The sequence below is a fragment of the Syngnathoides biaculeatus genome, chromosome 23 (genome assembly GCF_019802595.1).
Source record: "Syngnathoides biaculeatus isolate LvHL_M chromosome 23, ASM1980259v1, whole genome shotgun sequence".
In the NCBI taxonomy this organism is placed as follows: domain Eukaryota; kingdom Metazoa; phylum Chordata; class Actinopteri; order Syngnathiformes; family Syngnathidae; genus Syngnathoides; species Syngnathoides biaculeatus.
Genome location: NC_084662.1, coordinates 11,438,868 through 11,461,225, shown reverse-complemented (window position 1 = coordinate 11,461,225; position 22,358 = coordinate 11,438,868). Strand labels below are relative to the sequence as shown.

Below are 22,358 nucleotides of genomic sequence, written 5' to 3'. Positions count from 1 at the left end.
AGATGGGGGCCGGGGGCGTCGAGACAACACGGCCTGAAAGCGACGACAGGACAACACGCGGCTCTCACCTCTTTAAACGACAGCCGTCCTCTCTGCCGCTCGGCTCGTTTCGCTCATCCCGCCGAGTTGCGCTCATTCAGCTGGACTCGACTGGGCAAAGTGGAAATAGTGGGGAGGAGGGAAAAAAAAAAAGAGAGAGAATAAACAAAATCAAAGATGCAGTCAAATCGATGGAGGCGGTTCATTTGAGCGCCAGGTCACCATAACACGGCAAACAACGCAGGAGGTCAAATCTCATTTCGGCAGCCAGTAATTACACAATCCACTCGCAATGATGGGATCAAACAGATACTGACTACTTTCTATGTCATCATTTCATGACATTAATACAGTTTTGATTTGGCAAAATAACGACGCCCCGGTGGCAACTGGTGGATATTTTACAATACAGCAGACTAAAGGATTAGACTATCAATGCAAATAGAAGACTTAAATGTGCACGTGTGAGAAGTCCTTGCATGTTTCGGGACCACAAGTCAAGGTAAAGAAAAAGCCTTGCGATGCAGAAAACCAGAGACAAGCTGCGATGCGGCCGCTACATCAACCCCTGCAAGAGATTACCAGCACAAAACAATCCTGCTTCTTGAATTAAAAGGTCGATGTGCATGGCTTACCTGTCAGCTGCGTCGTTCGGATGCGAGGCTTAAAAGCAACTGCAGACCTCCAGCGAGGGGAGGAAGAGCTCAACATTTGGCAGAGGCTTCATTTTCCCATCTCTTTCTTGAGTAAACAGCCCCATTTTCAGAACATGTCAGGTCAAGTGGAAAACAAGTAGCCCTGATGATGATATATATATTTCATTGCATTTCCCCGGAGGGGGACAAAATTAAGTCGTATTAGATTGCAAGAAAATACAGGGAGCCAACTAAATCACCTAATTGGCTTATTTGGGCCCACTTAAAGCTCCTTTAGCATTGTCATGCACGTTTGGATCTACAGCGGGTTTTTGCGGGGGTACAAAGTAAGAGTCTAACCTGACCTAGAATAATCCGGAGGTCAACGTGTCAACTGTAATGTGAGCGTTACAACACAACCGGTGAATATTAATGGCGCATTTGTGCAACGTCGTCACGTTTTCACCTCCCCGTTTGGCTCCCTAACACTCGTGCGGTTTTGTCTTGTTCACGTCAAAACGGGCCGCTTCGGTAAAAGCGAATTTGGATGCAAATGAGGCCGATATTAGAGGCCATATTTCACGCGTGTAAATAACAACAGTGAGTAAGCGTCTCCGCAGCTCTTTCTTTGATGGCAAAAAAAACCAACAACATTTATTAGAAGGATATGATCTTGCCAGGAGTCTCAAATGATAGTCATGGCTTGCAGTGTGCAGACATGCATTTTGATCATCCATCCATCCATTTTCTTTTGCCGGTTATCCTCACGAGGGTCGCGGGGAGTGCTCGGACCTAGGGGCAATTTAAAGTGTCCAATTAATGTTGCATGTTTTTGGGACGTGGGAGGAAACCGGAGTGCCCGGAGAAAACCCACGCCGGAACGGGGAGAACATGCAAACTCCACACAGGCGGGGCCGGGATCGAACCCGGGTCCTCAGAAGTGTGATGCCAACGCTTTACCAGCTGCTCCACCGTGCTGCCCATTTTGATCATACAATGGGAAAAAAAATACGAGTGTGGAGTGTTGCCTTCATTGCATCCAGTTCATGTCGTATAAATTCCGAATGTTGGCCCCTCGTGTTTGGGTGATTGCGCGACAAGGACAAACAGTAGTGAAAGTTCATAATCTCTTCTACATGTAGTAGCAACATGGGTCAACATGCTCTCACCAGAATTTAAGAGGGAAATGCACAAAAATCACACCGGGGGATCACTTTAAAGACACATTTTGCCACCCTTTCTTGTGAAACAATCTTTTTTTCTTTCGGCTTGGCCCTTTAGGGGTCGCCTATCTCGTGCATCCTCCTCTCTAACACCCACTGTCCTCATGTCCTCCCTCACAACGTCCATCAACCTTTTCTTGAATCCACATTTGATGTTTGATCCTCGATGTGTACTCTTCATACGTAATGTTGTTAGCACGCTAGGCTAACTCGGGCCGCGCAGCTTCAACACGGACAATAAGGCAACAATTTGGGTGCTAAGATGTACGAAGATAAAACTTGTTAAATTTCCTATAAGTCCTCACGTCCCTTGTCGTACGAGTTGCGAAGTGACTCGCGTTTGACGTTTCTTTAACATCCACGAATTGATCACAAACGCGTCTCGTTGTTGTCAAGCTAAGCTAAGGAATACTAGCTAGCTGATAAGCAAGTTTAAGTTGACGTTTCCACTCCCACAACTTCTTATGAGTACTCACTATCCTCGTTGTATACGATACGTAGGTTTTGCCGGACGTGTAGATACTAGCATTTGATGTTTTCCTCCTCAGTAAATATTAGAAAACAGACGCTTTTGTCGTTAGTGGTCTAAGCTAGGCTAACTTAGGCTGAGCAGCTTTGACGCAAACGACAGGGCTCCAATTTGGGTACTTAGTGAACCAATCTAGCAATCAACAAGTGATCAATTCATGGGCAACAAATTGATGATCTCGTTCACAGGTGTCAAACTCAAGGCCCGTGGTACCAGATGTGGCCCGTCGCAAGATATTATGCGGCCCGCGAAGGCAAATCGTGTGTATCAACTTCTAAGACTGTTGTAAAAATCTACCAAAATTTCAAATCGTTGACATATTGCTAGCATTTTTGTGCTACTAAACATCAGCAATAGTTTAGAAGAAAAAAAAACATTGCCCTTCATAAATTTCACGTGTAAATATGATGTTAAAGATTTTTATATAAAATTGTACAAATCCTCAGAATTTCAGCCCCTCGACCGTAAATATGTTACGATTTCTGTACTCATTCGTGAAAGCTGAATCAAATGAAGACATTTGTGTTGCTTTTGAAAAACAATGATCAACATTTTCAGACAGATCAGTTAATGGTTTTGCATTTACTGCACTCTCAACATAAAAACATGTCCTGTCCTCCTTTTGAATTCAGGGATGTGGAATTTTTTTTTTTTTTAAGTCATCCAATTCATTGATTTAAGAATGAATCAATCATTAAAATAATGTATAGTTGCGGCCCTGAAGTAATCCAAAAATGTTTTTTAAACTAAATTAGTACTTTAGTTTTTGTAGAAAATCATTGTAAAATCTAATGGGGATTTGCTCTATCTTCCTGTAGTAAATTAAAATCGAATGCCGAAATCTTACTTTTGATTTCATCACTTGTAAACATTAAAACTGCACAAATTTGATAGCTGTATTTTGAAATGCACTTTAATAACCTATCTACATGGCAATGAGCCTGCGACTACTTCAGTTAATCAATGATTGTGTCCTTGCGTCAGAAGCTGTCATTAGGGTGATTTTTTTTTTTTATTTTTTTTATCCAAAACATTATGCATTTTTTCCCTCAAACAAAAAAAATGGGGACGTGTTTCATTGAAATGTATTGTTTGCGCTCAAATTACATTACCATGACTTTATCTTGATTTATTTTACAGTGCTTTTAATTCGGCACTAAATTTGATGAAAACTTTTACAATAGTTTTTATATAACCCTGACCAAAGGCTTTACCTTTGGCGCTATTACCTTTACAAAGCCAGCCCCCCCCCCCCCCCCAAAATGCAAATACTATTTAAGTGTTTTCATGCAAATTTGAACAAATGTGTCAGACTGCTGCAGACAAAACAACATTATCGCACCTCAGTTGTACTTCAGCAAGATAAGAAGATCAACAATCGCACGCTCCAACATATTTTTGACCAAAGTTTTTTAATCATGTTACTAAAATCTCTGTTTGATTTCTTTCCATTTTAAATTGGAACTAAAAAATAAAGTGATTGACTTTTTTTTTTTTTAAATACAATTTCAAGCAGGAAAAAAATGACCAAAAATACAAGAAGAAAAACCAGCCCACAAGACAGAATTTTTGATCAACGCTAATGTTCTGGGTCGGTCCAATTCCAATGGTTGTCAGGTGAATGACAAAACTCTGCATCCACATTGAAAGTGAAATGAGATCAGATTACTATTATTACTAATGCTCTATTATATATTGCCCACATATTATTGTTATGTATGGATGCTACAATTGAATTGTGAAAAAAAATGGTATTTTTATCTATTTTGTGTTTGATTAAAAAAAAAAAAGTTGCTTTCATTTCGAATTGTTAACTACCAATTGAAAATCAAAAATACAAATTATGCACTGATTTCGGACGAAATATGGGAAGTGTTTTAATTTGTGGGAAAAAAACATATCTTCTCTAGGCAGGTTACAAACTGACATCCTGAGAGAAATTTATAAATCTAGTAATTTCCTCAATAAAACATTACAAAGTGACAACGACCCAATCATGCGATGGCTTTAATACAATTGTTAATCTTTCATATTCTTCTGAGATCATTCCTGCTGATCAGAGTTTGGCCCGCAGAACTGAATGACGGCGTACTTTCCGCATGTCATCCAATCTGGCTCTTGAGAGCTCAGCTTACTCCCTTGGCCTGGCTGCAGACCCACTTGAACGTTAGCCTTAAGAGTCCTCAAGCTGCACAGTGGTGCTGGCCCAAATCCCCGAAGCGCGGCGTCAAAGCCCACCGTGTGGTCCCAGTCTCGATCTCCTGTCAACCTCCTGTAGTTGAGGTCGCCTTTAAACAGCACCAAGTCTGCTGCCTGCAGAGTCGCGTACAGGTCCGGAGCGTCGGCCGCCATGTCGCGGAACTCGTTTGGCTGCGTCCAGAAGGGATGGTCGTGATAGGACCACGTGCCCTCTTTCATGTAATGCTGCCACCGCACCCCTCTCTGAGACATCCACCTATGATTGGCCGCCATGGTCTGCCGGACTGTCCAACGAAAATCCTCGGCCGTGACGTCGGAGACGAACCACGGGAAGGATTTGCCGTGGAAGCGGACCTCGCGGGCCAGACCTGAGGACACCAGGAAATCGGCCAAGACCAAGTCGGTGACCAGCTCAAAGCCGGCGTTATCCAGAACAAAGTCCACTCGGGTGGAGTCCTTTTTCCCCGACTGTCTCTGTCGCCGGGCGGACGTGAGCGTCGACCACACGGCGTTGGAGTCGTCCACCAAGATGAACGTCTGCAGGGCGGCCAGAGAGTCGACGGGGCTGCTCTTCTGTGAATTGTCCACGCCGGCAGAGATGGACAGATCACATTTGTTTCCCCAGACGGAAACCTTGAAAGAGTCAAGCAAGCGTAGTCAAAGATTTGCAATAACTGTAATAATTTACCAATGTTTGCAAGTTATGGTTAGGTTTAGTAGATACAGAACTCGGCTGGGCATCCATTCATCCATTTTCTTTGCCGCTTATGCTCACGAGAGTCGCGGCGAGTGCCGGAGCCTAACCCAGCTGTCAACAGGCTGGAGGCGGGGTACACCCTGAACTGGTCGCCAGCCAATCGCAGGGCACATGGAGACAGACAACAGCCGCACTCACAATCACACCTAGGGGCAATTTAGAGTGTCCAATATTAATGTTGCATGTTTTTGGGATGTGGGAGGAAACCGGAGTGCCCGGAGGAAACCCACACAGGCAAACTCCACAAAGGTGTGTCCCGGATTGAACCCAGGACCTCAGAACTGTGAGGCCAACGCTTTAAAAGCCGAGACTAGGCTGGGCAATACAGTAAAAAATGCGTGTATATATATTTATTATCCATATTGTCCAGTCTCGATTACTTTCATGATTATTTTTATGGAATATTTTTTTTCGTTTTAACTTATTTGCACAAATGAAAAAAACAATATAACCAACCAGACATCCTTTGGTCCAATTTTGGACCATGTTTATAACTTATTAACAAAAGAAGGTCTGAATGGCTGTTTGGTGTGCCTCCCAGACCTCAGGTGTGTTTTTTGGGGGGAATTGTACTCTACCGATAAACCCTGTCTAAAATGTTTTTATTCAAAAGACAGTCAAATTAGGTTCACCCGTAAAGGTCAGAGTGCATTTTAGATTCATCCGGAAATCCAAATATCCCCAGGTTTTTAAGAGTACCCGATGTATTAAAGTACATCTGGGTTCCTGTGAAATGCTATTCAGAGAACGTACTGACCTGCAGCAGTTTGTTAAAATATTCCTGAAGGTGATTTTCAGACATGTCTTCCATGTTCTTGTTGAAACCCTCAAAGGATGTGCATAAAGCCATTATGGCCTGTTGAGACTCGAAGAAGCTCTGAGTCTTCCCCTCGTTGAAGACGTCATAGCCGCTGATGGGAGGGCTGGAAACGACAACATCTATTATTATAGAAATAAATGTCATCTGCGTCATAATACACTGGAATATGTGAAAATGTACATGTTTCTCACTTGAGCCAGAGGGCCTCCCGTATCCTGCGGTACATATAGCACTCCACATACAGCCACGGGGACTTGAACCAGCTGACCGAATCCTGGTCCCCATGCGGCTCCCGTTGTCTCTGCAGGTACCGGTTCCAGGAGTCAGCATCCTCCAGGCCGTCGGTCAGGGCGAGTATCGGTTTGTCCGTTTGCAGCTCGTTCCTCAGCTTGGACAGCAGGGAAATGGCTTGCTTCTCTGCTTGGATTCCCTCCTGACGTCGGCAGGACACAAACCAGGTCAGATTTACACAATACCACACAAGGATTTAACAAAGAACTCCAAAGGTTCTAATGAAAGGGACTGCTTAAATACAAATTTTAATTGAACCGGGAAATGTTTTAGTTGAATTATTGGACTGAAATGTTGAACGTGCCTTCAAAGTTTAGAGAGGTTCATGTAAGGTTTGCCTGGCTAAAACTATTTCACAGCAAAGCCAAATAAACACATTATTAGAGTAGTGCTCCTCGCCTTACCTCCCCATATTCTTCCAAAAACTTGGTTTTGTTGCGATGGATTGTGTCTATGACTTTAGTGAGGATGGTGGGCAATCTGTCTCTTACAGTCAAGTAAGCAAACGACCTACAGGGAAGAAGATGCACAACCATTGCTTTGAAAGGCTAACTCCAGTCCTAACTAGCCTGGCTAACTTCTACTTCGCAACACATTCAGCTGGGTTTTTACGAGCAGTTTAGCAACACATTTGTGCAATTCGTAATGCAAATATTTGGACTGGAATCGGAGAGATCCTCACGCTCAGACGTGTGATGCAACACTGACAGCTAAATGCTAAAAGCTACTTCTTGTTCGACCCCCCTACATTAATTACTAGTTAATAAACACGTTATTTTTTTTTTAAACACAGTTCAGAATCACGACGACTTTTCAAAATAAACTGTCAACATACCCGATTACTTTGGCTGACAGGGAAGGAGGAACTACGTCGCCGGTCTGTTGGGCCGCCATGATTGTAGGAGGCTTCCTCCTTCAAAATACAACTTTATTGAACTCTTCCAACCGGAAACGTAGGCTTTTTTTGTTAAAGCCAATAATTCAGAAATGATGACTAACATGTTGTTTATCGTGAATTATATAGTCCGTATAAAAATAGAACGGCAGTAATTAACCTGTTTTTGTACTAAATTGAAATGTTGAATAGAATTGTTTTTTGTTTTTTTTAAACGGTGCATTGCTGTCACCTAGCGGCCACCGACACAACGACCGTCTCAACGTTTTTACACGTATTTTTGGGGTTTTTTTTGTATTTGACATGATTACATAAGTTATAGTCACTTGGTAAACGTGACGCAATTCGTATACATTTGTGGCCCACATCCTGCACCATCCAGGGTTCTCCGTGGCAACGGTTGCCAAGGAAACGCGGGGTGGGCCTATCAGGAAGCTGCAGATTTCAAAGCCCCGGGGCATTTTTGGCGGGAAAGAAAGAAGGTGGGGTAATGCTCCCCCCCCACTTTCTTTTTTTTTTGGGGGGGGGGGATGAGGCTTGAAACTCAACGAGTGAAACACACAAATAGATGTGTTGTACGTCACAAATAGACGTGATGTATTAGTATGTTGTTATGCTGTGTAACTTGGGTGTTTTTGTAAAAGTTCCAAATAAAGCCAACCATGGTAAACAAATCATCCGTTGAAGAAGAGGGCGATTCATGTGGGACGTCCCTCGTCGCTCCCGAGCGTCTCTGCGTGACCAAGCGATTGGCCTCGGGCTACCGTGCTTGTCTAGAAAATATAGGCATATCAATTGATTCTGGCGCCGTCACTATGGGAACATGGCGGCCCATTGTCAGGATGTCAGGGGGGCCTCTCGTGTGGGAGTCCAGCTGCGTCCACCTCCGGTGTTCAGCCGCCGCCGGGCCGGGCCGGGCCTCCCTTCCCCCCACCGGGCTCCAGCCTGGCTGGATCTGTTTGTTGTTTTTTTTTTTTTTCCCCCAACCGAGAGCGGAGTGACTCACCACTCCGGTTTCCAAAGGACGCGGAATGGGGGGGCGAAAGGCGATGTTTTAACGTGAAAGGCCCTGTTTAAACAGGTGTTCCGGAACATGCTTTTGGCATTGACCCGGTTGCATCCGCGGCAAAAAAAGTGGTTCTGTCCCACAGTTGCGGACGTCAGCCTGATGTCGCCCGCCTGTACCCTGATATCTCATTTCTCTCTTCTGTTGTTTTATAGCAGGAGCAGAAATCAATTAAATAGTGGTACAGTCCCAAGATTCGGCGGGTGTGACCGCTTCGGCTACCTGCCGGGAGGCCGCCGGCATACGTAAACAAGCTCTTTTGTGCTGCATCCATTAAAATGTATCGCGGTGCTCCACCGACGCATTAGTTTGTCCAAGATTTTGAACCCCCCCCCCCAACCCCCCTCACCATCGCTGACCTCCAAGTCACGGGCGCCATCAGATATTGTTTGTTGATAGGACAAACAACAGGGCCCCGCTTGACAGGACGGTCCCTCTATCTCCCACGTCTCCTTTTCCTGGCCGCCGCGCAAGCGGCTGCGGCCCCCGCGTCCTGTGGACTCCCCGTCCTGGGGCTGAATGGCCCACTGTTTTGCAAGAGAATAACGCCAATCAATGGCGGCCTGTGATGACGACGCATGACTTAAGTGCTTGTGGAGCTGGGGGGGTTGGGGGGGGGGGGCGAGATTTCAATGTGAGATCCTGTGAGGGCCAGACTAAATTTATGAACAAATATGCAGTAATGGAAACAAAACTTAAGCAGAATTTGTCGTTTTGTTTTCCATCCATCCATTTTCTTTGCTGCTTATCCTCACGAGGGTCGCGGGGAGCGCTGGAGCCGATCCTAGCTGTCAACAGGCAGGAGGCGGGGTACACCCTGAACCGGTCGCCAGCCAATCGCAGGGCACATTGAGACAAACAGCTGCACTCACAATAACACCTATGGGAAATTTTGAGTGTCTGATTAATGTTGCATGTTTTTGGAATGTGGGAGTATGCAAACTCCACACAGGCGGGGCCGGGATTGAACCCGAGTCCTCAGAACTGTGAGGCCAACGCTTTATCAGTGTGCCCCGTAGTTTGGTTTTGTTTTTGTTTAAATAACAGTTCCTCTGAGGTCTTATTTGTCAGATTGCATGAAGGACTGGATCAATTGCTCTTGCCCAGAGGCCTGAAGCGGAGTATGCACGTACCGACAATTGAGACAAATTTGGGAACTTTCTGCCCCTTGTGACCAAAGTAAGAAAAGGCCCCATTGTAGGACGCCTCTAAATATTATCCTATGCGACTGTCTCGTGGAGGATGGTGTGATGAGATAACGAATTGAGACTAATATTCCCCCCGCCCCCCAGAGATGTGCTCAGAAAACACTTGGGGTGAACAGTCGATATAGTTGAACCTGTTCAATATTTAGGTCAGTTGCCACTCGTTGATGGTGTGAATGGTTGTCTTTTAGGCCATTTGGCCTCTGATTGAAAGGCGACCAATCCGGGGTCACTCTAAATTGCCCCCAGGTGTGATTGTGAGTGCGACTGTTGTCTGTCTCCATGTGCCCTGCGATTGGCTGGCAACCAGTTCAAGGTGTACCCCGCCTCCTGCCCGTTCACAGCTGGGATAGGCTCCAGCACCCTCGTGAGGATAAGTGGCACAGAAAGTGAATGGATGAACTGTGACATGACAGAAACTGACAACCAATTAGGAAAAAGACCTGACCATGATGAATGTGGTACATGGTTTTTGTACGTTTGTATGCATGTAATTTGAAAAGACAAGGGTTATAAAATCATGAAATTATTGCAAGAAAAATCAGCATGTAACCAGAAAACAACTCTATATGTAAGTAGACTTTTTCCAATGCTTTTACAGCGAGACTAATTACATTTTTTATCCCGATTAAACACTTAACTGCAAGTGGTACATGTACATACTTTACAGAAGCTTGTCAAAACAGAATGAAGGGTTGTTAAACTGGATGACTTGGATTCAGATGCATTCTGTGTCTGTTGGCAATTTGATTATACAGACGTTATCAATAACATTTATAATTCAAAGTGATAGGCACGTGGGGATAATGTTACGGCTTTCGGCTTGTCTGATCAACACTCAGCAGAGTGTCACTCATGATTTGTCTGGACGCCCTTCAGGACGGAACCCACCCTTCCTTAGCCGCTTATCCTCACGAGGGTCGCAGGAGTCCTGGAGCCAAACCCAGCTGTCATTGGGCAGGAGGTACACTGAACTGGTTCCCAGTCAATCCCCGGGTACATAAGACAAGACAAACAATCGCACTTACAATCACACCGAGGGGCAATTTAGAGCGTCCAACTAATGCGGAGTTTGCATTTTCTCCCCGTACCTGTATGGGTTTTCTCCCGGCTCTCCGGTTTCCTCCCACATCCCAAAAATATACGTTAATCGGAGACTCTAAATTGCCCCTAGGTGTGATTGTAAGTGCGATTGTTTTTCTCGATGGGCCCTGCGATTGGCCGGCAACCACTTCAGGGCCTACCCCGCCTCCTGCCCTTTGACAGCCGGGATGGGCTCCAGCTCTCCCCGTGAACATCATGAGGATAAGCGGCAAAAGAAAATGGATGGATGGATGTCTTAAAATGAGCTTGTAATTAAACTGTGCCAATGATAAACATTTGGTGAGGCCTCAGTTCGAGTTTCTCAAAAGTGAGTTTACTACAGAGTTGTAGTTGATTATTGGGATGATTATACTTATTTAATGAATGAATTTTGGGGTGGTCTTAAGATGACAGATTTTATCATTTACTATTATCACAATTTTTTTTCTTCAGAGGAGATATTTGTGGTATATGAAAACACGAAATAGCAGGCTAATTTCAGGTGTTAGCAACTTCTTCAATTGGGCTTCCATTTTTATTTAAAGAGAGGTTTCACTAACAATTTGCAAATTGAACCTATATTCGTCTTATTGGATTGAGCTATCAAATATATTTACATAGGAAGCAATTTTTTAAAGTGATATACGACTGTTGAACGTACGGCGCCCTTTCAGGAATGTAAACGCGACCTTTAATTGAGCATTAAAAACAAACAGTGGCACGTTGTCGTTCAATGAATGAGTCGGCGACAGAGCTAGCCGTTAGCGTGTAGCCGCGCTGGCTAAACTCGTCGCCTCGTCTCCGCGGGGCTTTTTTTTTGGGGGGGGGGGGCTCCAACGGCGGTTTTAAAACAACAAAAAGGACAGCGCTTGTGCTGGTGGCGTGCGTGTGTAGGAGGGGGACGGGGTCGGAGGGGGGGTGTGTGTGGGGGGGGGGGGAATTAACGTTAACGCGACCGCCCCCTTGGCCAACGGATCCTTGCAACGGTTGCGTTTGGCTGGGCTCCTTCGCCACAGTCATGTGATTGTAACGTAAAACCCCCTCACCGGAAAACAACCGACGACCCTCTCCGCCACCGAGCGCAGCAGCCGACAAAGCTGCTGGGAGCCCGGAGAGGACGGACGTGTCGCCGCCCGGTGACAAAACAAGCACGGAAACGTTCGGCGGTGCCGTCGCGGCGACCAACCATTTAAGGCGGACGAGCGGCGGCGAAGGTAACGGCTCGGCGACACCCGGGGGGCGGCAGTCGCCGTTATTTTGGTTCTTATTTGGGCGAGCGTCGGGCAAACGGGAGAAGTTCGCGGTCGCGAACAAGCCCCCCCATCCCCCTCGCGTGCGCGGACGGACGTGAGCGTGCTAGCCGCGCGTGCGCGCACGTCCGTTTCTCGGGCTAGCTTTTAGCAAACCGGGAGGAGGAGGCGACGGCGGCGGCAGGCGGGCGCGACGGCGGTCCTCGTCCCGTCTAATCGTGTTTCTCCTTCCATTTCTGACCGCGTTAGCGGCCGTCACCTGCTGCTGCCCGCACACTCGACGGCTGTTGTCGGTGGGGAGAAGTTTAAAAGTCGGACGGAAGTGTGCTCCACGTGTCTGCCTCCCAGCAGGGGCGGCGCTAAAACGCATGGAAACAATTGTCTTACCCCCCCCCCCAAAAAAAAAGACCCGAGTCTCCTCTAAACTAAACTATTTGCATTTTGGGGATTTGCGAATTCTAATTGAATGGGTTAAAAAAATCTATATGAGAGTTTAAAATATATCAGGACATTGGAGTGGAGTTTGCATATGCGATCAGAAGTTTTTCGTGTTATTATATGTTTTCATTGTCACATGCATGAAAGAGAAGCACGTAACATTTTGGGGATGTCTGGTTAAGATTTAAATATTCAGCCACAACAAAAGAGGGATACATAATTGTGTATTTTAATGTAACCCGACAAAAAAGGGAACTCATTTTGATGCAGCAGCACCTGCAATACTTTTCAGACATAAAAACACACAAAATTACTGAGCAATGCCCACCTCGGGACAGTACCCTGTTAGTTGAAATGTTTCAACTCCTCATTGGCTCATCAGTACAGCGCTAATGTTACTCATTCTATGCAGAGGATAAAGAATATGACGGTCAATACTGCTGTTTGTCTACATGTCTTGCTGAACTGCTTATGTGCAATCCATCGCTTGAAGGGTTAAAGTGCCGCAGTGCAGATGGTATTGAGCATGAGTTTTCCTGGTTTGTGGTGGCATTATATTTGAGTGCGTGTTTTATATGAGAGATTACAGTATGTGACAAAACAAATGAAGGTGGGATGTCGGGCAGGTTTGTGGCCATAGCAGATTGGAATTTAGCAAATCTGACCTGGCCCGGGTTCACAACCCTTAGACTTTTGTAGAATACCACGCGCAATGCCACGTACCTAATCATACGGGTGGACGCACCCGTGTTTGAACGCACCGATTCGGCTGCCGTACGCTACCTTGCTGTGAAAACCGCGACAAAACTTCAAGACTGTGAAATTTTGTTGCTCTCACCACGTTTTACTACAGCCGACTAAGTTTCTCATTGCAGATTTTATTATTCGCCCCCCCCACAGTTTAGTTTCAAGTAGCTCACCCACGTGTAGTTACTGAGGTGTCAAGTCAAGTGGGGAAGACTCCAGTCACGCTCAAAAGACTATTTATATTTGTGGTGCCAAAAAGGTCCCTTTTAAAATGTTTTTTAAAACCACATGAACAAACAAGAGGGAACCCCCCCCCCCCCATTTAAAGGGGAGGGTGCGACCTGAGGGTAGCGGCACCGCACTGTGGGTGTGCAACCATCTGGTGGAGGCAGATGGCGAGATGGGATGTTGTGTACAATAAGTCGCCGGTTTATAACGATTACCTAATGCCGTCTACTTGAGCTGTACAGTAAATAATCAATTGTGATCAATGTTGTTTTCCTGTTGTCAGAAAGTGTGGGGAAAAAAAACAACTGAAGTGTGCATGCCAGGCCACTGAGTGGCAGTAGCGCAAGAAACCGTTTGAATACCCTTCATGGGGATATTATACGTACTATGTGAATGAAGACTGCTGGTCACAATAGCAAAATGAAAACATTACTATGACTACTACTGCTGTTTCTCCAACTTCGGCCATGACAACTTCTTACCACTACTTTTGCAACTACTGCCAGACTGACACTACTCCTCCTCGTACTATTACCGTCATTTCTGGGCTATAAACTGCAACTTTTTTCACTCGCTTTCAACCTTTCGGTTATTGCAGTAAAAGTAAGTTTCTTTCGGCTTGTCCCTTTCGGGGTCGCCACAGCGTGTCATCTCAGATGAACGCACATATGTTTGGCACAATTTTTACGCCGGATGCCCTTCCTGACGCAACCCTTCTCAGGGATGGGGCTTATTTGTGGATTTTTTTTTCTATATGTGCCGAGGAAGTGACTTACCGGTCCGGCCCTCGCTAGCGTGTTACTGCCGTGTCTCAGTGATTTTTACCAGTATGTTTTTTCTTTTTTACCAGGCCCGTTAGCGCGGTGGTAGCATTAGTGGTAAACTCTCTGTGTACCGTCTTTCTTTGTAAATATCTCATGTTTCAATGTGGGCACTTGCGGGTTTTACACAGCTGCGGCTTATGTATGTACCAAATGGTATTTCCTTTACAAATTTACTGTGTGAGGCTTATAACCAGGTACGCTTTGTAGGCCGGGAATTACCGTACTCATAATACTACACTTCTGCAACTACTTCTATTACTGGTACTGCTGCTACAACAAATTTTCCTCCTCATGTTGTTACTACAACTATTATTGCTGCTACTACTTCTTCCACCACTGCAGCGACTACTACTTGGGCTACTGTTTCCAGTAATACTATTCCGTCAAATCTCTCATTGTTACTAGTGCCATTACCGCATCTACTACTAGTACGACTAAAACTGATACGACTAGGACTTTTATTACTACTGCACCTGTTTTTACTAAAAGTATTACTACAATGCTATATTTTTAAACAATACCACCCTGAGCTTGAGTTTCAATTTCCACTGTAAAGTAAATATAAGGCCGAAAACAATTGTTTTGAATCCATCTTTGGCAAAAAACAAACCCAAAAAAACAAGCCACATAGCCATTTTTTAAAATCGTTGACATAGCAAAGCATTTGTGTGAAAATATGTTTTTTTATGTGAAACGTAGATACTTCTGGTACGAGGCTCCGTTGATGATGATTTTAGATAGCTGATAGCTGCACTTTCCAACATGGCAGGAACGCAGTTTTACACTGCCGGTTATCATCCATCTCGTTTTGCCTTTCCGAATGGAGAAAGTGCCGGGCCGCCATCCTTCATCCTTCCCAGCGAGAAGGGGAGGAGGGGGTCGGGGGGTAGAACCAGTTCTGCACCAGGAATGTGGGCCAACGCCCACTGCCCCGATCATGTGATGGCCCCAAGCCGTCCCACTCCTCCAGTGACCTCCGGGGGTCAACGGCAACTTGTCCCGATTGGTCAACGGGAGAAGTCGCCGCGCTCTTGTGCGTCCCCTGAGATTGACTTCAGACGACCCGGAGTCTTGATTGCAGAAACAGAGTCCCGCATGTGCAAACTTCTTTTGGACTGAAAGGCTTTGGTTAGTTGGTCCTCTTCCTGACCGTGGCGAAGTGCTGACATAACCATATAACGTACTTGGAACTGATGGGCTCAGTATTTTATGTCGATTTCTCAACATGGGTAAATCTTTCATCATGCGTTTTACTCTATCTAACGAGGTTTCTACATCTCATCCGCGACTGCCCCTTTTACATTTTTCGACTGTTTAATAATCTGGCCATTCAATCACGGCCCGCCACGTTTACCAATCCCGTCCACGCGTGTTGCCTCACGTCCATCCTGTTTTGTCTACGGTGGCCCGAAACAGAACATACAATAGTAGGAATGTACTTATGGACAATCTTTTTGGTATGATTTTGACCCAGCGTTGACTTAAATAAATTGACGGAAACCTGAAACAACCTTCAGTATAGGGAAACAACAAAAGATTGATAGATAATTGTAATCCTTAATATAAATATTATAGTACCAGGAAATATATGGTTTATGCACAGCTGCCATAATTTAAATTATTTTATATTATTATTATATTTTATATATATATTATAAAATAGATTTTTATGCCGGTAAACAGATTCTTAAGTGTTTTTCTTATTTAATTTAATGTAAGTATTTTTAATTTTCTAAAATGTTACTTGCATTCCTGGACAGAAAATTAAACAACCCCAATGTGTACATTTGGCTATTAAAAAGGTCAATTCAGACATTTCTCATTCCTCTTAGAAAAAAAAAAGATAAATATTGATTGATTGATTGATTGAATTTGAAAGGCTGCATTGAAGCTTTTGATAACGCCGGATGGTCTCTTATTCTTTTCATGACATGATCTAATAAATGTTACGCAGTGCACTTGTCGGTACAAAAACATGTTAAGTAACCAGACATCAAAAACGTTACACACAATGAGAAATGTCATCATTTTTCATCCCTGCGCTTTTCATTTTTATGTATATTTTGTTTTAAGTTCCGTTTACTCTGGGGGAAAAAAAATGTCAACTCTTTTTCTCTTTCTTTCTTTAACTTTTAAATGGGTCTATTTGAGCAGCTACATAACAGGAGGGTTATGTCAAAGCGTCCCGGTGGGCCAGGCGCTCGACCACACTAATCATATGAGAGAGAGACACCGCTCGGGAAATCAAACATTCACAATGAGCCGACTGTTTTTGCAAAAACAGTTTTAATGCTCATTACAGAAGGCATTTGCTTAGCTGTTACTCTCTTGTTGTTCGGCTTCCAAGCCTTTAAAAGTCATCATCGCCGCGCGCCGTGCGGTCGCTGTCGCCTCCGGTCTCGTCGGAGACAGGAAACTGACTCGTATGTACGTGCGTGCTTGTGTGCAGGTTGAAGAATGGAGTTGGCCAACCACGGTCTTATCCTGCTGCAGCAGCTCAACGCTCAGAGAGAATTTGGCTTCCTGTGCGACTGCACTGTGGCCATCGGGGATGTGTTCTTCAAGGCCCACAAGGCTGTGCTCGCGTCCTTCTCAAACTACTTTAGAATGCTCTTTATTCACCAGGACAGGTACAGTACGCAGTATGGTCGGCAAATCAATTTGATCATGTCATGTCATTATCCAAGCCGCTTATCCTCACAAGGGTTGCGGGAAAGCCGGAGCCTATCCGGGGTGGCTGGGATTTGACCCGACCCCGGTCCTCAGAACTGTCGCAGCCCACGCTCTCACCAGTTGCGCCACCATGCTGCCTGATTGGCTACTCCTATTTTTGCAATAAATCAATTTTATCATGTCATGTCATTATCCGGCGGCACGGTGGATCAGCTAGTAAAGCATTGGCCTCACAGTTATGAGGTCCCAGGTTCAATCCCAGACCCGTCTGTGTGGAGTTTGCATGTTCTCCCCGTGCCTGCGTGGGTTTTCTCCGGCCACTCTGGTTCCCTCCCGCATCCTAAAAACATTCAAATTGAATTAGGACACTCTAAATTGCCCCTAGGTGTGATCGTGAGTGCAGGTGTTTATCTCCATGTGCCCTGCAATTGGCTGGCAACCAGTTCAGGGTGTACCCCGCCTCCTGCCCGTTGACAACTGCGATAGGCTCCAGCAACCCTCTTGAGGATAAGCGGTGAAGAAAAAAGACAGATGGATGGATGTCATTATCCAAGCTGCTTATGCTCACAAAGGTTGCGGAAAAGCTGGAGCCTATCCCGGCTAGCTTCAGGCGAAAGGCGGACTGTACCCTGAACTGGTCGCAGGGCAGATATCGACACCGTCACTGAGCGGGAATTGATCCCATGCTGCCCACACCAAAGGCAGGCGCGTGTACCACTACACCATCAGTGATCAATTTTATCATGTGATGGAATAAATAGAAAATACAAATTAATAATTTTTACCAATTTTGGAAAGCAGTGGCTAAACGTATGCAGAAACTGTACGAGAGCATTTCATAATATAAACGTGTGACATGATATCCTTTCTGATGTAGCTACTATGCTACATAACCTCAAAGTAAGAAGTGCAGTATAACCTCGGTTCTCGACCACAATCCCTTCCAGAAGGCGGTTCGAGAACCGATTTGTTCCCACATCTCCGTTATACACAATAACAACGCGTGTCGTGGATCAGCTGATCAGCTCGGGTTTTGTCGCAGGCATTTGGGTACCAATTTTCGTTCGAGAACTGAGTATTCACTGTAGTTTGGAGGGATGATTTGTATTTTTTGATGTTTTGTCAACGAGAGCTCCAGTAGAAAGGAGCTAACGGCTTCTGTCGTTTCAGTGACTGCGTGCGTCTGAAAGCGACCGACATCCAGCCCGACATATTCAGCTATCTGCTCAACCTGATGTACACCGGCAAGCTGGCCCCGCAGCTGATCGACCCCACGCGTCTGGAGCAGGGCGTCCGCTTCCTGCACGCCTACCCCCTGCTGCAGGAGGCCAGCCAGTCGGTCTACGCGCACCCCGAGCAGAGCATCAACCTTTCCACCTCCCTCTACGGCATTCAAATCGCCGACCAGCAGGCGGCGCTCTCGAGCCACTTGGCGCTCTCCTCGCCCGTCGACATGGAGACGCTGGGGTCGGAGGCCCAGTACCCGTCCCTGGCGCCGGGGGCCAAGGCGGCGGCCTCCCCTCCGGAGGCGGAGGCGTCCACGAGCGGCGTCCAGCCTGCCGCCGAGGAGACCGCTTCGGAGTCAACAAGCGTGGAAGGAGGCACCTTCGCCAACGCCATTTTGCACGTGAAGCCCAGCATCATGAAGAGAAGCTCATCCTTCCGGAAGCACTACTCCTGCCACCTGTGCAGGAGTCGCTTCAACCAGAGGAGCCTGCTGAGGGAGCACCTCCTGCAGCACGCCCAGGCTGTGGAGAACCACAACGTCCCCTCGCCCGTTACGGTCGCCGAACAGAGCGCGCCGGAGGCCGAGGGGCTCCTGAAGGCGAGTGGCGTCGCCGCTGTGGAGATAATCAGCGACGGCGAGCAGACGCACGCTTCCGGCAACAACTCTGACTCCCCCCGCGCCGAGGTATCCGCGTCCGGCTGGGGCGCGGGCGGCTCAAACTCGCAGGCAGACACGCCGCCGCCCTCGGACATCGCCGACATCGACAACCTGGAGAACGGCGACCTGGACCGTGAGCTGAAGCGGCGCAAATACGAGTGCTGCACGTGCGGCCGCAAGTTCATCCAGAAGAGCCACTGGCGCGAGCATATGTACATCCACACGGGCAAGCCGTTCAAGTGCAGCGCCTGCGGCAAGAGCTTCTGCCGCGCCAACCAGGCCGCCCGCCACGTGTGCCTCAACCAGGGCGCCGACGCCTACACGCTGGTGGACCGCCAGAGCATGGAGCTGTGCGCGGCCGGTGACGACAGCAGCCAAATGGAGGCCATGTTCCTGGCCACGTCCAAGCCCTACAAGTGTAACATTTGCGCCACCACCTTCTCCAGCCCCAACGAGGTCATCAAGCACCTGTGCTTCACGCAGGGGGGCCTGGCGGGGCTCCAGGGGGGCGCCGCCCTGATGCTCCCGCACGACGAGCTCTCCAAAGACGACGGCTCCGACCTGTCCAACTCGGGCACGCCACTCGAAGCCATAAAGGCTGAGGACATCCTGGTGGAGTAGCCGCCAAAGCTGCCAATTTTCATCCTAAATTATAACTCATGACTAAGCTATCAGATGTCAGTCAGGGTTTTTTTTTTTTTTTTTTTGTGGGAGAGCGAACAACCTTTTTGTGTTCCATTCACGTTGGCTCGGATAGAATGAGTGGAAATAACCGCCGTCTTTTCTCATCTCACCAATAGTGCACTGATTTGTCCATTTACAGGAATGCTTTATTTCCTCTCAAAACGACGACCTGGGCACACTAATAGAACAGATGTCTTACGAGTGACGCTACAACTGTGTGCGACTATTTTACTAGGTCAAGGGTCAACATCCCTCAAGGTGGGCCTGTTCTCAAACTAGCTCACTAGTGATGGGACGTTGAATTTATAGAAATAATACATTGGGCGGCACGGTGGATCAGCTGGTAAGAGCGTTGGCCTCACAGTTCTGAGGTCCCGATGTGACGGTCTGAGCGCTCCCCCGTGCTGAAAAGTCTCCTTGTGATGTATGGGTTACCAACAGAGGAACTCTGGGTACGTAGCAGACACTTACACCCGGTCTCATAGTTCCCCTTCTTCTATATTGAGGGAGCTAACATACGTTATAACCTAACCTTTAAACAAAAGCTGATAAAAAGATGTACACATATATGTACGTTCGCTGTGTTTGTCTTTTTGAGACGTCCATAGCGAACGTGAACGCTCAGCGACTAGTTGTCGGACGGCACATGTTGAAGCATGGATGGGGATGTTTCAGACTGGCTGGAAGTTTACAAAATATACGCGCATGCGCATTAATCACAAGTAGACTTTTCAGCACTGGGACTGCTCAGACCATCAGACTGGGTTCAATCCCGAACCCCGCCTGTGTGGAGTTTGCACGTTCTCCCCGTGCCTGCGTGGGTTTCCTCCGGGCACTCCGGTTTCTTCCTACATCCCAAAAACATGCAACATTAATTGGACTCTCTAAATTGCCCCTAGGTGTGATTGTGAGTGCGGCTGTTTGTCTCTAGGTGCCCTGCGATTGGCTGGCGCCCGGTTCAGGGTGCACCCCGCCTCCTGCCTGTTGACAGCTGGGATAGGCTCCAGCACTCCCCGCGACCCTCGTGAGGATAAGCGGTAAAGAAAATGGATGGATGGAATACATTGCTTATTTATTTGTTTCCTACATTGCCATTAATAATTATGAAAAGAAATAACATAGGCTTAGTATTGATTATTAATTATTAAATGCAATTTTTAAGAAATCCATGGTCGCCCTTCGCATGACTCGGTACCCGAGCAGTCTGTTTTGAAAAGGTTTGTGACCCTTTTCGCTAGATATCAATTGGTAGAATGTTCTAATGTCACTAAGCATATTATCAGGCAGATGTCAAGTAGTACACAGTTCTCCCTCACAAGTAATATGTAATTGTGCTACTTCTGTGCTGTAGTTTTCTACTAGTGGGTAGAAATGTCATCCATAACTGGAAGGGGGAAAAAAAGTCACTAGTAAGACAGTCGTTCTGCGACTGCACAGAATTGTCTTAACTAGTGAAGACGGAGAATTCTAGTGCTTGGACAAATCGGCACACTAGTAGCTTTATCGAATAAGGGCTCAAAAGACGTGTGGCACCTGACTTCTGCTGCGGTGAGGATGTTGGCATTCTAACAGGAAGCAAGGGGCCCAACTTGTGGGGGTAGGCGTGTAGTCGTGAGGCCAATACGTACAACCTGGTTCTGCTTCGCTGCAGGAAGACCCGTTCAAAACAAAAAAAGCTAAATTCCACAAAGACACAGCCGAGACAATCTGTGCTCTTGACACCTTCCATTTCGTCTTCGGCGATCGGCAAAATTAAGCGAACACAATTTGCACAAATGATGATGGCATCCACCAATGGAAAGCACCCTTGACTTTCCGCATTAAAGTATGGACAAAGAAGAAAGTAAAAGCATGAATGAAAACTTGAATTCACCCCCTTTTCAATATAAATATTTCTAATTTTATACACAGCGGTATACTATACAGAGAGTTTATTGTGATTTAAAAAAAAATGTAGCTTTCCGAGTAGAAATGCATTTGATTTTGCAGGTCAACATGTATTGGGGATGGGTGAGACAGATAGTTTTAACTGTAGCCTTAAATGAATTAAGAATTTGTAATAATTGTAGTTACAGGTTGATAAGATAGCTGTTGTTGAAGGCTTCCATTTTTTATGTGAATACAGCAAACATTTGTAGATATTCTTTTTTTAAAAACTGCAAAAGTCAAGCTTTTTTTTTTTACATATTTTTTTTTAAAAACAAAAATGGTTGGTTTTAAGGTCGTATTTTTTCCCCATTTTTATGACAAAATGTGTTTGTTTCATCCAAAATTTGATTCGTGGATACTTAAAAAAAAAAAAAGATGAAACTTGGAAGTACATGCTTTTGTTTGAATAATATTTTCCCCCGCTATACATATGGTTCCACTCGCTAAACCAATGTTCTCCTCATCTAGAACAAAAATGTTTGGAATATTTGTTCTCCATCAAAGTTCCAAAGATAGACGTGGGTGTGTTGTTGCAGTTGGCCCGGTTTTGCGGCTAGATGGCGCTGTTTGACTGCGCTCCTGTACACCAACATCAGCACACGTCTGTGTCGTTCGCAGGAACATCATTTGGAATATTTGTTGGGAATATTGTTTTTTTTTCCAAGTCATTCACTGCCTAGTGGGTGTGTGTACATGTGACTATCTCAGGAAGATGACACAGTTTGACACCGTCCTGTGTGTATGTGTGTGTGTGTGTCCTATTATGTTCGGGAGGCAGGACGGATTCATCCCATAATACTTGAGTAACACATGCTGATGTTCCCTCATAAAGCTCGTCTGACATCTACTGTGATTGATATGTGCTCTCAGGAATGTGACTTTTCCCCCCTTCCTTTACTTTTATCAATAGCTTTTTTTTTTAAGTGAAGAGCAAACAATAAAATGTCTTTTGATAACA

The 22,358-nt window shown here is 45.9% G+C and overlaps 2 protein-coding genes across 3 annotated transcripts in view; one reads left to right on the top strand and one right to left on the bottom strand.

Moving 5' to 3' along the window:
- The window catches only part of armt1 (acidic residue methyltransferase 1), an 8,001-nt gene extending 565 nt beyond the window's left edge, over positions 1–7,436 (bottom strand). Inside the window, exons 1-5 of the mRNA XM_061813100.1 lie at positions 7,329–7,436; positions 6,898–7,003; positions 6,394–6,635; positions 6,140–6,305; positions 69–5,258 (exon numbers count right to left, since the gene is read on the bottom strand). Of these exons, the coding sequence (XP_061669084.1) occupies positions 4,470–5,258; positions 6,140–6,305; positions 6,394–6,635; positions 6,898–7,003; positions 7,329–7,387 (1,362 nt within the window). The 5' untranslated portion in view covers positions 7,388–7,436 and the 3' untranslated portion in view covers positions 69–4,469. The remainder of the gene's footprint in view (positions 1–68; positions 5,259–6,139; positions 6,306–6,393; positions 6,636–6,897; positions 7,004–7,328) is intronic.
- zbtb2b (zinc finger and BTB domain containing 2b) lies at positions 6,529–22,358 on the top strand. 2 transcript variants are annotated; one of them, XM_061813099.1, is made up of 3 exons: positions 6,529–6,660; positions 16,679–16,859; positions 18,073–22,358. In XM_061813099.1, the coding sequence occupies exons 2-3, from the start codon at positions 16,687–16,689 to the stop codon at positions 19,406–19,408; spliced, it is 1,509 nt and encodes a 502-aa protein (XP_061669083.1). In that variant the 5' UTR covers positions 6,529–6,660; positions 16,679–16,686; the 3' UTR covers positions 19,409–22,358. The 2 variants fall into 2 exon arrangements, with proteins under 2 accessions (XP_061669083.1, XP_061669082.1); XM_061813098.1 differs by lacking the exon at positions 6,529–6,660 and adding an exon at positions 11,683–11,956.